Below are 16,044 nucleotides of genomic sequence, written 5' to 3'. Positions count from 1 at the left end.
ATTTCCTGGAGCACGCCTGGGTTTGGGAATTTGCTTCTTTTAACATCCCAGGTCTTCCAGAGGCCTGGGCAGAGAACCAAGAACTCTCCACTTTGCACAACAAGAGAGACAGATCTAATTCATTAAAACTCTTCTCCCCAGCCACAGGGCATCCAGCCACCTGGAAAGCTGGGACTAATCCTTCAGGCACACTGAAATTGGGAAGGGAAAAAAATCTCTCATCACAGCGGGAGGCCCAAGGGGCCTCTGATTCTTGCACCCGTACAGCTCTCACTGTTAGAAAGGTTTACTCTGAGTTCCGAAATCAGATGGATCCATCAATTGATTTTTTTTTTACTTTTTTTTTTGAGATGGAGCCTCACTCTGTTGCCTGCCCAGGCTGGAGTGTAGTGGTGCAATCTTGACTCCCTGCAACCTCGCCTCCCGGGTTCAAGCCATTCTCCTGCCTCAGCCTCCCAAGTAGCTGGGACTACAGGCATACACCACCACGCCCGGCTAACTTTTTGTATTTTTAGTAGAGATGGGGTTTCACCATGTTGGCCAGGCTGGTCTCGAACCCCTGGCCTGAAGCAATCTGCCCGCCTTGGCTTCCCAAAGTGCTGGGATTACAGGCATGAACCATACTCGTTTCTTAAATAATTAGGAGCACCCTCTATATGCCAAGCGTTGTGCTAGGCACCAGGATATAAAGTGAACAAAAAAAAGATCTAGTCCTTGTCTTCATGGGGCTTAAAATTCTGGTGGGAAGATAAGCATCCATGGGAGAACCACCATATGGATTTAAAATGGAGGCTGGGGCCGGGCACAGTGGCTCACGTCCGTAATCCCAGCACTTTGGGAGGCTGAAGTGGGGGGATCACGAGGTCAGGAGATAGAGATTATCCTGGCTAACACGGTGCAACCCCGTCTCTACTAAAAATACAAAAAATTAGCCAGGCGTGGTGGCAGGCGACTGTAGTCCCAGCTACTTGGGAGGCTGAGGCAGGAGAATGGCATGAACCTGGGAGGCGGAGTTTGCAGTGAGCAGAGATTGTGCCACTGCACCCAAGCCTGGGCAACAGAGCAAGACTCCATCTCGAAAAAAAAAAATGGAGGCCGGGTGTAGTGGCTCACATCTGTAATCCCAGCACTTTGGGAAGCCGAGGCAGGTGGATCGCCTGAGCTCAGGAGTGTGAGACCACCCTAGGCAACATGGTGAAACCCTGTCTCTACTAAAATACAAAAAATTAGCTGGGCGTGGTGGTGGGCACCTGTAGTCCTAGCTACTTGGGAGGCTGAGGCACGAGAATCGCTTGAGCCTGGGAGGCGGAGGTTGCAGTGAGCCGAGATTGCACCACTCCACTCCAGCCTGGGTGACAGAGCCAGACTCCATCTCAAAAAAATAAAATAAATAAATAAATAAATAAAATGGAGAAGTTAGGCTGGGTGCGGTAGCCCAGGCCTATAAGCCTAGCATTTTGGGAGACCAAGGTAGGAGGATCAGTTGAGCCCAGGAGTTCAAGACCAGCCTGGGCAACATAGTGAGACCTCTATCTCCACAAATAAAAAAATAAATAAATTAGCCTACTTGGGAGGCTGAGGTGGGAGGATCCCTTGAGTCTGGGAAGTCAAGGATGCAGTGGGCCACTGTAGGTCGTGTTAAGAATTTTCATTTTCTTAAGAGCAATGAGCAGCCATAGAAGGGTTTTAAGGAAGTGGAAGACATGTTCAGACCAGCGTATTGAAATACAAGTGACTCTTGAACAGTAAGTTTGGACTGCTTGCGTCCACTTATATACCAATTTTCCTTTTCTTTCGTTTTTTTTTTAGAGACAGGGTCTCATTCTATTGCACAGGCTGGCGTGCAGTGGTGTGATTATTGCTCACTGCAGGCTCAACCCATGGGGCTCAAGCAATTCGCTCACCTCAGCTTCCCAAGTAGCTGGGACCACAGGTGCGTGCCACCACGCCTAGCTCTTTTTTTTTTGAGATGGAGTCTCATTCTGTCGCCCAGGCTGGAATGCAGTGGCGCGATCTTGGCTCACTGCAAGCTCCGCCTCCCAGGTTCATGCCATTCTCCTGCCTCAGCCTCCTGAGTAGCTGGGACTACAGGCGCCCGCCACCAAGCCCAGCTAATTTTTTGTATTTTTTTTTTTTAGTAAAGATAGGGTTTCACCATGTTAGCCAGGATGGTCTTGATCTCCTGACCTCGTGATCTGCCCACCTTGGCCTCCCAAAGTGCTGGGATTACAGGCATGAGCCACCGCACCTGGCCTTTTTTTTTTTTTTTCTTTTTTTTTTGAGACAGAGTCTGATCTATTTATTGCCCAGGCTGGAGTGCAATGGCGCGATCTTGGCTCACTGCAACCTCTGGCTCCTGAGTTCAAGCAATTCTCATGCCTCAGCCTCCCGAGTAGCTAAGATTACAAGTGCATGCCACCATGCCTGGCTAATTTTTTGTATTTTTAGTAGAAATGGGGTTTCACCATGTTAGCCAGGATGGTCTCAAACTCTGACCTCAGGTGATCCGCCCACCTCAGCCTCCCAAAGTGCTGGGATTACAGCTGTGAGCCACCGCACCCGGCCATGGCTAGCTAATTTTTTAAAAAATATTTTTTTGTAGAGACAGGGTCTCTCCATGTTGTCCAAGCTGATCTTGAACTCCTGGACTCAAGCAATCCTCTCACCTCAGCCTCCCAAAGTGCTCGGACTACAGGTGTGAGCCACTGCCTCTGGCTCTATATACAGATTTTCTTTCACCTCTGTCAGCCCTGAGCTCCCATCTCGGCCTCCCAAAGTGCTGGGATTACAGAGGTGAACTACTGTGGCTGGCTTATACACAGATTTCCTTCCACCTCTGTCACCCCTGAGACAATAAAACCAACCCATCCTCTTCCTCCACCTCCTCAGCCCATTCAATGTGAAGACAACAAAGATGAAGACTTTTATGATGATCCACTTCCACTTAATGAATAGTAAATGTATTTTTTCTTCTTTATGATGTTTTTAAGAGACAGAGTCTGACTCTGTTGCCCAAGCTGGAGTGCACTGGTGTGATCACAGCTTACTGTAGCCTCAACCTCCTGCCCCACACCCCCAGTAGCTGGGACTACAAGGTGTGCCTCCACACTTGGCTAATTTTTAACATTTTTTTTTTGTAGAGCTGGGGTCTCATGTTGTCCAGACTGGTCTCCAACTCCTGCCTTAGCCTCCCAAAGCTAATTACAGGTGTGAGGTGCTGTCCCTGGCCTGATTTTCTTAATATTATTTCTTTTCTCTAGCTAACTCTAAGAATACAGTATATAATACATATAACACAAAATACATGTTAATCGACTATGTTCTCAGTAAGGCTTCTGGTCAACAGTAGGCTATTGGTAAAGTTTTTGGAGAATAAAAAGGTATATGCAGATTTTCGACTATGCAGGGGTTGGCGCCCCAACTCCTGTGTTGTTCAAGGGTTAACTTGCACACTCATTTGGGAGCTGCAGGCAAAGAACAGATTCGAGGGAATGCCAGATGATGAAGGCAGATCAGATGGCCGTACCCACTGTCCATCAGAGAGATGAGAGTAGCTTTGACTACAGTGATGGTGCTAGAGATGGGAAGAGGTGATGGATTTAAGAACTATTTTGGAGCTAAGTCAACAGGCCTTGGGTGATGGCCATGGAGGGAGAAGGTGCAGCTTAGGACAATTCCCAGCTTGAGCAACTGGATGATTGGTGATGTCATTCACTGAGGCTCTCAAGACGAGGGAGTTTTTGGTGAGTTGAACAGGGAGGGAGGGTGGCCTGGCTGAGTTTGAAGGGTTTTTCAGCCTCCTTCAAAGGAGGAGTCAAGTTGGCAGTTAGATATGCAAGCTGGAGCTTGGAGGAAGATGTGAGAACTGTCCACATACAGGTGGTGATGGGTACCCTGGTATGGGTGAGATCATTAGAGAGAGTATCCAGAGGAGAGAGGAGACTCCTAGGAGAGCACTGTGAAGAACTACAAATAGAATGACTGGGAAGAGGACGGTGTGCCTCACAGAGGCAGAAGCATGGCTGGAGAGGCAGAAGGAAACAATCATGACAATCAAGGGAAGTGGAGGTGTCCATAATCGGTCAGAGGCAAAGATAAAACTTCAATAAAGCCTGTTGGATTAGAAACATGGAAGTCACAGGTGACTTTAGTGAGAGATGCTTTCATAGCATAACGAGGTGGAAACATGGATAGATTAATATAAAGAATGAGTGAGATTTTGGCTGGGCGCGGTGGCTCACGCTTGTAATCCCAGCACTTTGCGAGGCCGAGGCAGGCGGATCACGAGGTCAGGAGATTGAGACCACGGTGAAACCCCGTCTCTACTAAAAATACAAAAAATTAGCCGGGCGTGGTGGCGGGCGCCTGTAGTCCCAGCTACTTGGAGAGGCTAAGGCAGGAGAATGGCGTGAACCCGGGAGGCGGAGCTTGCAGTGAGCCGAGATCGCGCCACTGCACTCCAGCCTGGGTGACAGAGCGAGACTCCGTCTCAAAAAAAAAAAAAAAAGAAAAAAGAAAAAAAAAAAGAATGAGTGAGATTTTAAGAAAGTAGAGACAAGTATAGTCAACCCCTTGAAGAAGCTGGATTACGAAGGGGAGAAAAGGAAGAGTCAGCCGAGCACAGTGGCTCACGCCTGTAATCCCAGCACTTTGGAAGGCCAAGGCAGGCGGATCACTTGAGGTCAGGAGTTTGAGACCAGCCTGGCCAACATGGTGAAACCCCGTCTCTACTAAAAATACAAAAATTAGCTAGGCGTGGTGGCACACGCCTGTAGTCCCAGCTACTCAGGAGGCTGGGGCAGGAAAATCGCCTGAACCCGGGAGACGGAGGTTGCAGTGAGCCGAGATTGCACCACTGCACTCCAATCTGGGCGACACAGTGAGACGTGAGACTCTCTCAAAAAAGAAAAGACAAGACAAGAGAAAAGAAAAGAAAAGAAAGAGAAAGAGAAAGAAAGAGAGAAAGAAAAAGAAAGAAAGAAAGAAAGAAGAAAGAAAAAGAAAGAAAGAAAAAGAAAGAAAGAAAGAAAGAAAGAAAGAAAAAGAAAGAAAGAAAGAAAGAAAGAAAGAAAGAAAGAAAGAAAGAAAGAAAGAAAGAAAGAGAAACAAAGAAACAAAGAAACAAAGAAAGAGGAGAGTCACTGGATTTGAAAAAGAAGCCAGGGCTTGGGAGTAGGATTGAGCCGAGTGGGACAGATGAGCATATAGGAGGCAGGCTGCTACTGACAGTGCAGAGCAAGGTAAGGGCAGAAGCCAAAGTTCCTGTGTCACAGAAGAATGGGTGTGCAGATGTGGGAAGGCAAGGGAGCTCCTCTCTGAGGGCTTCAAAGTCCTCTGATGGAAGTCAGTGAGGTCATCTGAGAATGGAGAGAAGGAAAAGTCACAGGTTTGAGGAATGGGTGGGAGGTGTGACCCAGTCATTGTGGAACATGAAAGAGCAGACTGGCCAAAGACATACAGCATGTGCAAAGGTCCTGCAGCAGGAGGAATTCTGGAAAGGGTGAGGTTGAAAGACTGACTATCTTAGAGGCTGGAGCACAGAAACTGAGGGCCTGGCCAAGATGAGTTCTGATATACTGAGATGTGCCAGTGATATCCTATGAGCCTGCTACACTAAGAGGTGCTAGTCAGGATCGAATAGACAATGATGAGGAAATGAATAAAGCATGAAATCCCCCTTGACTTAACACAGTAAAGGCTTCTCATTCACAAGCAGTTTGCAAGAGTTTAGGTGGCCCTCCTCCTTCGTGTGCCACATTGTCTGGACATGTGGTCTCCGGGATGTTTGCAGCAGGCTAGCAGCAGGCTAACAGCGGGCTGCAACCACTCAAGATGTTTCCAAGGGCCAGGCCTGGAAGTGGCTTTCATTGCTTTCACTCACACTCTATCGGCCAAACTGAATCGCATAGCACCAGCCTTGTTATTAGGGCAGCTCCTTCTTTTTTTTTTTGAAACGGAGTCTCGCTCTGTTGCCCAGGCTGGAGTGCAGTGGCACGATCTCAGCTCACTGCAACCTCTGCCTCCCGGGTTCAAGCCATTCTCCTGCCTCAGCCTCCCGAGTAGCTGGGATTACAGGCATCCACCACCACACCTGGCTAATTTTTTACATTTTTGGTAGAGACGGGGTTTCACCATGTTGGCCGGGCTGGTCTAGAACTCCTGACCTCAAGTGATCTGTCTGCCTCGGCCTCCTGAAGTGCTGGGATTACAGATATTAGCCACTGCACCTGGCCCGGAGAGTCTGCTTCTAATTTCCCACATGCTCAGGGAATTTCCTGGATGCTATAGGAAATGGTCTTTCTATATGCTTAGGGAGAACAAATGGTGTGCCGGGTGGATACCATCATCTCTGCCACAATCCACCGTTCTGTTTGCCAAACCAAGTTTTTATTTTCACTCAGGGAACACACCCTTTTCCCAAGGGACCCAAAGTCCTATCTAGTCCCGATATCTGGCTCAAAGCCCAGGGTCTCTGGTGATGTGCAGTAGTCGCTTCTCATCCATTGTGGCTCTTCTCAGTCCAGTGAGCCATGACCAAAAAGACAAGCAAGTTGCTCCCCTAACCCCGTGCCACACAGTGGTGGAGCAGGGACAGGACTCAGGGGAGACCCGTTCATTACACCCCGGTGCTGCTCGCCAGGAGACACTCTCCTTAACCACTCTCCACATTGGCCCTGGCTCTTCTCTCTGAGAGATTCCTCCTTTTCCATCATCCTTTCTGACTACAGCTGAAATGGGAGTGGCAGAGCCTGCCCTCCCTGGGGGCTGAGCACCATCCCTCCTGCTCATGGATGATCGGAGGCCCAAAGGTTGTTTTATAGCTGGAACTGTCCAAAGGGTTGGCTCCTGGTTCCTTGGCAACACAATTCTTTACATAGTTAGTGTCTAACCTACTTGCCCTGGTCAGTTTTGTGGGCCAGTGGCCACGCTCACACATGCGCCAAGTCTTTTCCTAGATCCAGTTCTTAGGTCTAATATGTTTTGCCTGTTCATCCTCCATGTCTCTTCCTTTCTACTCAATGGCCAGCTTGAGGCTATTTGGAACAATAAATAGGAGGCCCACCTTTAACCTGACTCTTGTCGTAACTGCATCCAAGAGAAAAGTTTTACCAGGCTTTTCTTGCCCAGATGAGTCTTATATCTCATCTCTTCCTATTTGGGGTGTAACAGATTTTCCAACCCTAAAAGACCGTGGGTTTCTGGACTTTATTTCCTTTCATTACTGCTCAAACACCAGGTAATCCTCGCCTGAGCTCATCCCTTCCTTATAAATCCTCAACAAATATAGCCTATGGTAGCCAAGAGAGATGACAAGTTTTCTGCTTTCCAACCGTGTTGCCTTTGGCTGTCAGCCTGGAAAGCACATGGGATACCCTCCCAAGTTACAGTAGGCAGTAGTTTTATCAAACATTTTGCTAATGCATAACACAGACCTCCAACTTTCCAAGGGTCCTATATCAGTTTGTTTGCTTCTGCCCAAGTGCTAAGCCACTGTCACCACAGGTGAGTAACTCAGTCTCTCTGGGCCTGTTTCCTCTTTGGCAAAATGAAGACAACAATACAAGTAACTTCATCAGACTGCTATGGAATTCAGCAAGACAAGCCATATATGGTGTTAGCCTAATGTCTGCTCTGGAATAAGTGCTCAGTAAATGTTATTGCTGCTGTTCAAATAGATCAGTAGGAATCACGTGTGTTCATATGCGATTGCTATACTAAGTTCACAAGAATCTGACCTATACTAGGCAGCTTCCTTTTTAAAAATTCAAGGGTCAGGCACGGTGGCTCACGCCTGTAATCCCAGCACTTTGGGAGGCCGAAGCGGGTGGTGAAGTCAGGAGTTTGAGACCAGCCTGGCCAACATGGTGACACCCCATCTCTATTAAAAATACAAAAATTGGCCGGGTGTGGAGGCGCATGCCTGTAATCCCAGCTACTCAGGAGGCTGAGGCTGGAGAATCGCTTGAATCCATGAGGCAGAGGTTGCAGTAAGCCGAGATCACACCATTGCACTCCAGTCTGGGCAATAAACAGAGCAGACTCCATCTCAAAAACAAAAATAAAAACAAAAAAAATACAAATGAGAGACTGACCCATCCAAGGGACAGGATGCTCATTCATGCTGGCCAGTCAGTGATTTTTCTCCCTATAAAGCAAATCTACATGGACAAGCCCTGTTGCCATCTGTATCTGTCACCAATTGCTACAATAATGCTGCATAACAAATGACCCCAAAACTTGATAACTTAAAATAAGCATTTCCTTAGTTTAAAAGTCTGCGGGTTCACAATTTGGACTGGGTTAGGCCGGGTAATTCTTCTGGTCTTGACTGGGCTCACTTAACTGTGAGTTGACTTTGGCTGAGGCAACTGGGGTGACTGGGACACACATCTCATCCTCCAGAAGTCTACCATGGGCAGGTTCTCGGGTGGTGGCAGGGGTACAAGAGCTAAAGGGGAAGTGCTTTCTAAGGCTGTGCTTGCTTCACAATGACTGATATCTCATTGACCAAAGCAATGAGTTGACCCCAGTGTCTGGGCAGAAAGCCCTAAAAGCTACATGGCAAACAGCATGGACACAGGGTAAGAATCTACCAGATAGACCTGGCTCAGTGGCTTATGCCTGTAATCCCAGTGCTTTGGGAGGCTGAGGTGAGAGGATCGCTTGAAGCCAGGAGTTCGAGACCAGTCTGGGCAACACAGCAAGACCCTGTCTCTACAAAATATATATGTATTTCTTGAGACGGAGTCTCTCGCCCAGGCTGGAGTGCAATGGTATGATCTTGGCTCACTGCAATCTCCGCCTCCCGGGTTCAAGGGATTCTCCTGCCTCAGCCTCCTGAGTAGCTGGGATTATAGGCACGTGCCACCACGCCCGGCTAATTTTTTGTGTCTTTAGTAAAGACGGGGGTTTCACCACGTTGGCCAGGCTGGTCTCGAACTACTGACCTCTTGATCTGCCCACCCCGGCCTCCCAAAGTGCTGGGATTACAGGCGTGAGCCACTGCACCCAGCCCAAAATAAACTTTTTTAAAAAAATTTTGCTAATGCATAACACAGACCTCCAACTTTCCAAGGGTCCTATATCAGTTTGTTTGCTTCTGCCCAAGTGCTAAGCCACTGTCACCACAGGTGAGTAACTCAGTCTCTCTGGGCCTGTTTCCTCTTTGGCAAAATGGTGTGGTCGCATGCGCCTGTAGTCCCAGCTTTTCAGGAGGCTGAGACAGGAGAATCCCTTGAGCCCAAGAGTCGATCACACCACTGCACCCCAGCCTGGGTGGCAGAGTGAGACCCTGTCTCTATAAAAAAGAAATCTACCAGACAATCGTAATGGATTGCCGAGAGTGAATTCAGAACAAAAGAAGTTATTTCTATATTAAAAGTAGGTGTCTCAGAGCTCAGTGGCCTGGTGTCCTCATCCCTGCTGTGAGGATAGACCTGGCATACAAGGCTAGATGTCCTGCTGCCTGCTCTCACAGGGTCAGTGCCTGAGGCCCATAGACAAATCCTTTCGTGCCTTCCATTCACTTATCCCTTCTTCAGAGGACCTCTGCGGCACGAGCTCTATCTCATTGATCTCCACGTCTTCTGTGTCTGGCACTGGGTGTAGCACATTGTGCTAGTGCAGACAACTTCTGCTTGGCAATCAACGAAATAAAGCACCAAGAACGTGAGCTCTCCAAGGACAGACAAGATGCGTTCTTCTCTATCCCCAGCATTTAGTGAAGACCATGACAGTGTCTTTCCAATTAGCTTTCTTTTTTTTTTTTTTGAGACGCAGTTTCACTCGTTGCCCAGGCTGGAGTGCAATGGCGGGATCTCGGCTCACTGCAACCTACACCTCCCGGGTTCTAGTGAGTCTCCTGCCTCAGCCTCCTCAGTACTGGGATTACAGGCACGTGCCACCATACCCAGCTAAATTTTTTTGTATTTTTAGTAGACATGGGGTTTCACCACGTTGGCCAGGCTGGTCTTGAACGCCTGACCTCAGATGATCCACCCACCTTGGCCTCCCAAAGTGCTGGGATTACAGGCATGAGCCACTGCACCGGGTCTCCAGTTAGATTTCTAAGCATCACTTTTCCTATTTGGACCAAGACAACTACCTGTTTCTGCTTCTGCTGGAAACACAGTATCTAATACACCATCTACGAAAACCTTCTCACTTCTGCACGACTCTGCTGAGAGATGGGAGCCCAGAGAAACAGGTGAGTGAGGGTTCTGCTCACAGAGGGCCTGGCCTCAGAGCCTGGGGCCTTAGGAGGAACCAGCACTAGTTTGTCAGCAAAGGCACTGGAGCCAGTGGGTGCGATAGAGGTTGTGCAACTCATCTTGGGACCCTGGAATGAGTTCTATGTGGGCTTCCTAACAGGCACATCCAACTCTCAGAGGCAGCCTCCCACTTGGATAGAAAGCACAGCCAGTGATGGCAAGGCCCGGAAAGCATGAGAGCTCATCTCTACTGCTCAGGGTAAGGAGAAAACACTTGAAGCTGGGCAGAACTTGAGCCCTTCCCTCTGGCTCCCCTCCAAATCCACAGAAGTCTCTGAACTCCAAACTCTCACCTGGAGAGCTAGGCTGCACGTGTCCTCCTTGGAAGGCTCAGGTGGTTAAGTCTGGAGCTGCTGAGGCTGTGACATATGAGTCATGGTCCCCAGGTCCTATAGGGAACCAAGAGAGGGTGGCCCAATCTGTGCAAAGTTGTCCACACCAGCAGTCTTCCATGGACCAAGACAAGATTCAGGATGAGAGGTCGTTAGAAGAGAGATGATGATGCTTTTCATGTTTTGAGGCAGGGTAGCACATGACCTAAGTGCAAGGGCCCTGGGGCCCACTGCCTGGCTTCAAACCCTAGCCCCACTGCTTCCTATCTGTGACTTTGAGCTAGCAACTTCATCTCACCAAGCCTCACTTTCCTCATCTCTAAGAGGGGAATAATCATTGCACCTATCTCATGGTATTGTGGGATGAAATGATGTAAAGCACTCAGCAGCACTGGGTACACAACAAGCCGAACTATTAGCTGTTACTACCAAGTGTTACTGAGGGTACAGGGGCTGTACTAAGCTCTCCAGGGACAGGACTTTATTCAGTCCTTATACCCACACTGTGAGGTCGGGTTCCTTTTCTTTCCTTTCCACAGATGAGAAACAGAAGCTTGGAGAGGTTAAATAATGTGTTTGAGGTCACCCAGCTAATCAATGGGAGCTCCAGGATTCTAGGTTAGGCCTCATTCCTAAACAGCTCCCCTTAACTACTCTGTTCTACTTCCCCTAAACACGTGTTCCAGGGCATCACCAGAGGAGAGTATTAAATACTAGCCAAATCACCTGAAATCCACTGAGAAACAGAATGTACATCTTAACGTCCTCACTTGCTTAAAGTTCCATGCTGTGATGTGTTGTTACAGAAAATGATATATCCACCCTCCCCCACTTTTTTCCTTTTATACTCTAATCTCATGACAGATTATACAATCCCCTTCTTAAAGAAACATTCTCCTCTTTGAAAGGAATATTTGGCACTTTGGGAGGCTGAGGCAGGCGGATCACATGAGGCCTGTAGTTCGAGACCAGTCTGGCCAACATGGCGAAACTCCGCCTCTACTAAAAATACAAAAATTGGCCAGGCATGGTAGCGTGCACCTGTAATCCCAGCTACTTGGGTGGCTGAGGCATGGAATCGCTTGAACCCAGGAGGCAGAGCTTGCAGTGAGGGGAGATCCTGCCACTGCACTCCAGCCTGGGTGACAGTGAGACCCTGTCTCAAAAAAAAAAAAAAAAAGGAATATCTGGGGTCTAAGATCCAGGATCCAACAAAAGGCTTTAACTCTTCTTTTGCAGCTATAGGTGATGATAAATCTACCCATCTCCTTTAAAGACTGATGTTGTCCTGGATAGCTTAAACTTTCTACCACCCCTCTAACAAACTGCTAACAACACTTGTTTCTTAAGTCACAAAAAGTACTGCTGGCCTGAAGCCACCTATCCCACCAATGCCATCTTCCCTGACAGGAAAATCTGAACACCACTCCTCATTCCCAGAGGGTTCACTGGGAAACTGAGGTGTCAGGAGGTAGCTTCACTGGGTACTGATCAGTGTCATCAACATGATAGCTGCGGGATGGTGAGTCCACTGTCCTCAGATACTACAGAACATACTATTAAGTGGGGCTGTCAGCTCAAAAATCTCACAGACCTGCTTGCCATCTAAGGCTGTTTAGCTTATCATTAAACCTTCCTCTTTGTCTAGCCACAAAAGCTGCAGGTGCACTGAAGGATAAATGACAGACTTCAACTATCCCATCGGAATCTTTTCCCGGTGATGTTTAAAAATATGAACTGGGTCTGTGCTGGTGCCACCCTGGCTGGAGCAGAAGACATACTAGATGACCTCCAGATAACACTCAAAGCCAGTAAGAGGTGCTTCTACAATGACCCCCAAAAGACACACTCTATCTAAGGCACAGAAAGCTCCAGCACAAGGTGTTTGGCTTATGGATTTTTAAGACTTAGGATGATTAAAAGGAAACGATGGGAAGAGAACAGCCTTTCCTGACCCAATTTAAGGTGTCACGTGGGGAGCCTGTGCAGGACTCACAAGACCACTTGAGTCGGTCAGGACAGGGCCAGACGCTCATATGCCCCACACAGGCTCTGAATGAGGTCAGTAAGCAGGGATGTGTCAAAGTAAAAGGAATGAGTCTAGCTTCTGTGCATCAGGGATCCTTCAGGGGCTGCTGGCCCTTGCTATATGTTTAATTTCTAAAAAAAATGCACTGTGGCCGGCCTAGCTTTATTTAATGCCTAATAAAGGGGAAAAACTGTTTACATAGCACCCCTGGGCCTGACAACTGAGCGGCTGAACTTAGCAAGAACCTTCACTTTCAAAGATGACACAATCCAGCAGCCTGGGAGGAAAACAACTCCTCTAGAAGCATGCCATTCCCAGGTGAAAGCGGCAGCAATTGAACATTGTGTTAAATAAGACAAAATCAGGCTAAGAAGGGATCAAACCTGAGGGGGAGAAAAGTTCCAACTACATCCTTGGCTACTGGGGTTTGTTGCATAACGTGCAAAGGATAAATGGGTAAGTCACCGCCCGATTCATGTGCACTTCGTGAAGTCCAGATCTATGTCTATATATAAACTCCGGGCCTGCTTAACATTCTCCCCAGGGTACATCAAATGCAGCCCGAGAGAATAGCCAGAGACTTCAGCAAGCTCCCAGGGAGACGTCTCCTCCCTCGCCTGCCCTGCTTCTGCGAGTCTCACTTCCATTCCTTGCTTAGGGGAGAGTGCTAGATTTTTCCATCAAAGGTCTTGTCACCAGGGTCTGTTTTCTCTCTAGTCTTCACTGGGAGGTAAGACACTCTGTGGTTCTATTAATAGGCTCAGCTTTCTGACCTGCAGATGAGACACCCTGGATGTAGCTATGATGACCTCACTGATATGCCAGGCGATTTGTGTTAGGGACAGGTTTTAAGTCTCAGACTAAGGCTATGACTAAATGCTGACATTCACATCTACAGAGTACATACTGTGCAAGTTACCATGTTAAGAGCTTTGTGTGTTTCATCTCATCAACTAGCTGAGACAGGAAACATTATCATCCCCATTTTATAGATGAGGCAACTGAGGCTCAGGTCAATTCATGTATCCAGCAGGTAAGCAGCAGAGCCAGGATTTGAATGTGTAACCAGTACACTGCGCTGCTTCCTCACAGAAGCTTCACTGGGTGACCAAGTTCAGATCTACTCACTTGGCGAAGCACCTGGCAGATTCCTACCCACCATGTAACACAGAGGTCATGTCTCAGAACTGTCACGTTTATTTGCCACAGCTTTTCCAAACAGAGACTTTTATTAAATTTCCAGCAGTAAGGCAGTGTGTTCTAGTAGAAAGTTCAAGAGCTTTGGAGGCAGACTGAGTTATACTAAATTCTGCTTTTTCGACTCAATAGCTACCTGACCTTAGACAAATTACTTCCTCTATCTGAGCCCACTTTCTTATGTATAAAATACGGATAACACCACTAGTCTAGAGTGCTGTGAGGCTTTACTGTGATTATGTAAAGGCTAGATCTCTTCCCTTCCCTCCTGAGCCACCAGGGATACTGAAGGGCAGGCAGGAACCATGAGGTGGCTCTGTAGGAACCCTGGAGCTCAACAATGCTGGAAACATGTACGTGTGTCATCCCTGTGTGCGACTCCTATAATCACCAACCACCTGCTCAACAAATCTGGCCGATCTTCCTCTGGTCAACAGCTTTAGATGCACCTGGTCCAGTTTGGGTGACTGATTCTACTGCCTAGATTACAGCTCTGAGGGCAAAACCCCTCCAGGGAGGGCACCACTAGCAACACAGAAGTCACACAGCCCTAGAGCTTTTAAAAACACTTCTAACTAATTCATTCTAATATATTATTTCTTATGTATTATTATTTAGTCAACTAATTGTAAAGACTGTAGGAATGCAGGGTAAAGTTTTCTATAGTGCTACATGAAAATAAACCTGTAATTGTGAACTTGTAAAACTCTATAAAGATATGACTATGGGTTATATGAAAATAGACAAAATTAATTGTGAGGGCTGGGAAATTGTAAATTTCCTTTTTTCAGTATGCTTTAATAATTCTCTTTCAACTTCCAAAGTGCACGTTTTAAAGAAAGCCCAACGATGAAGATGTTGACTCTTAAGCAGTGTGCCTACGCCACTCCTGCCTGTGGCCCTCATTCTGCCTGCTGTGCCTTTGAAGGACTCGGCTCAGGAGGCTGGGATCAGCTACCCTTCACAGAAGGAGCCATACCAGGTTGGAAGTGGGGAGTTCCACCTCAACAAAGCCCTGGGCCACTGAGGGCGGGGAGCTGCAGGGAGGGCGGGAGGCTTTCCATACAGCACGCACAGCTGGCTGCCTCTTTTCTTTGAGTACACTTGGGCTGAGGCAATGAGCAAGCACAACTGCTTCGCCTGCAGTGCCCTCTCGTGGCAGACTTGCCTCTAGAGATAGCAGCTAGGCAAGGCCTGCATGCCAGCGTTGCTGACAAATCACTTTTGAGGCTCAGAGCTGAACAAAAAAGTATGAGAATGAGTCACATTGTGCATTTACATGTATGTCCTGGGAGAGGGTTATGTCCATCACTTGAGGCAGGACCAGTGGTCTGGGGTGGGGCAGCTGGGCAACTAAGGAGAAGCCGGAAGCAAGGCTAACGTCCATCATAAGTAGTTACCATCCGCAGACTGAACCCCCATGCCAGGCCGTGGGGCACAGCTCAACGTGGCTTTTCAAAGAGGTACTCAAGATCTGGGGCACGCAGTCTCTGCTCTTTGTTTTTGTTTTTAGCAAAGTCTCTCAGCAGGGCCATGACTTCATTTTCAAATATTTCTGGGGCTGGTTTAGCTTCTGCAAGAGAAGAGTGGGCAGAAAAAATTATGCCATAGTCAGTCAATGCTCAGGTATGAGAATCTTAAAACTTGAAACATTGGCCAAGAACCACAGATGGATATATAGACTGTCTCCATCCTTCTTCTAAATATACACGATGTTAGCCTATACCAGGGGGTGGCAAACTGTGTGAGCCTATATTTGTAAGTCGTTTTATTGGAACAGCTGCTCCCAATGGTTTACATATTACCCATGCTGCTTTTGTGTTACGACAGCAGAATTGGGTACTTGCAACAGAGACCATGTGACTACAAGTAAAATATTTACTATCTGGTCCTTTATGAACAAGTTTGCTGACCCCTGGCTCGCACAATCTTGGCTGTACTATTTTGCTTTGCATTTGGCAATTCCATTGTTCCCCAGACACTGTTTTCCCTTGCAATGTATACATTTCTTGAAACAAAAGCTCTCTCTCCTTTGTCTATCAGTTGGAGGTCCTCAGTTTTAAGAGACAGAAACTAATAACTCTAGTAAACTTAAGCAAAAAGGAATTTATTGGAAGGATATTAGAGGCACACAGAACTGTCATGAGCCTAAAGAACCAGATTTCAGTGAACGGGCAACAAAGACACTGAGTCAGAAGAATGAGAAGGCCAGCCT

General features: G+C 47.6%; 1 protein-coding gene across 7 annotated transcripts in view; it reads right to left on the bottom strand.

Annotated features, from left to right (window-relative positions):
- LOC129484016 (succinate dehydrogenase assembly factor 2, mitochondrial) overlaps positions 1-16,044 on the bottom strand; it is a 66,334-nt gene that overhangs the window by 32,909 nt on the left and 17,381 nt on the right. The window contains exon 4 of one of the 7 annotated variants that reach the window (XM_055282034.2): positions 13,807-15,402. The exons of the other annotated variants lie outside the window; for them this stretch is intronic. Within the exon in view, the coding sequence (XP_055138009.2) occupies positions 15,272-15,402 (131 nt within the window). The 3' untranslated portion in view covers positions 13,807-15,271. Of the gene's footprint in view, positions 1-13,806; positions 15,403-16,044 lie in introns of those variants that run through there. 7 annotated transcript variants of the gene reach the window in all.

The sequence above is a fragment of the Symphalangus syndactylus genome, chromosome 1, assembly GCF_028878055.3.
Source record: "Symphalangus syndactylus isolate Jambi chromosome 1, NHGRI_mSymSyn1-v2.1_pri, whole genome shotgun sequence".
In the NCBI taxonomy this organism is placed as follows: domain Eukaryota; kingdom Metazoa; phylum Chordata; class Mammalia; order Primates; family Hylobatidae; genus Symphalangus; species Symphalangus syndactylus.
This window is presented reverse-complemented; position numbering and strand designations above follow the sequence as displayed.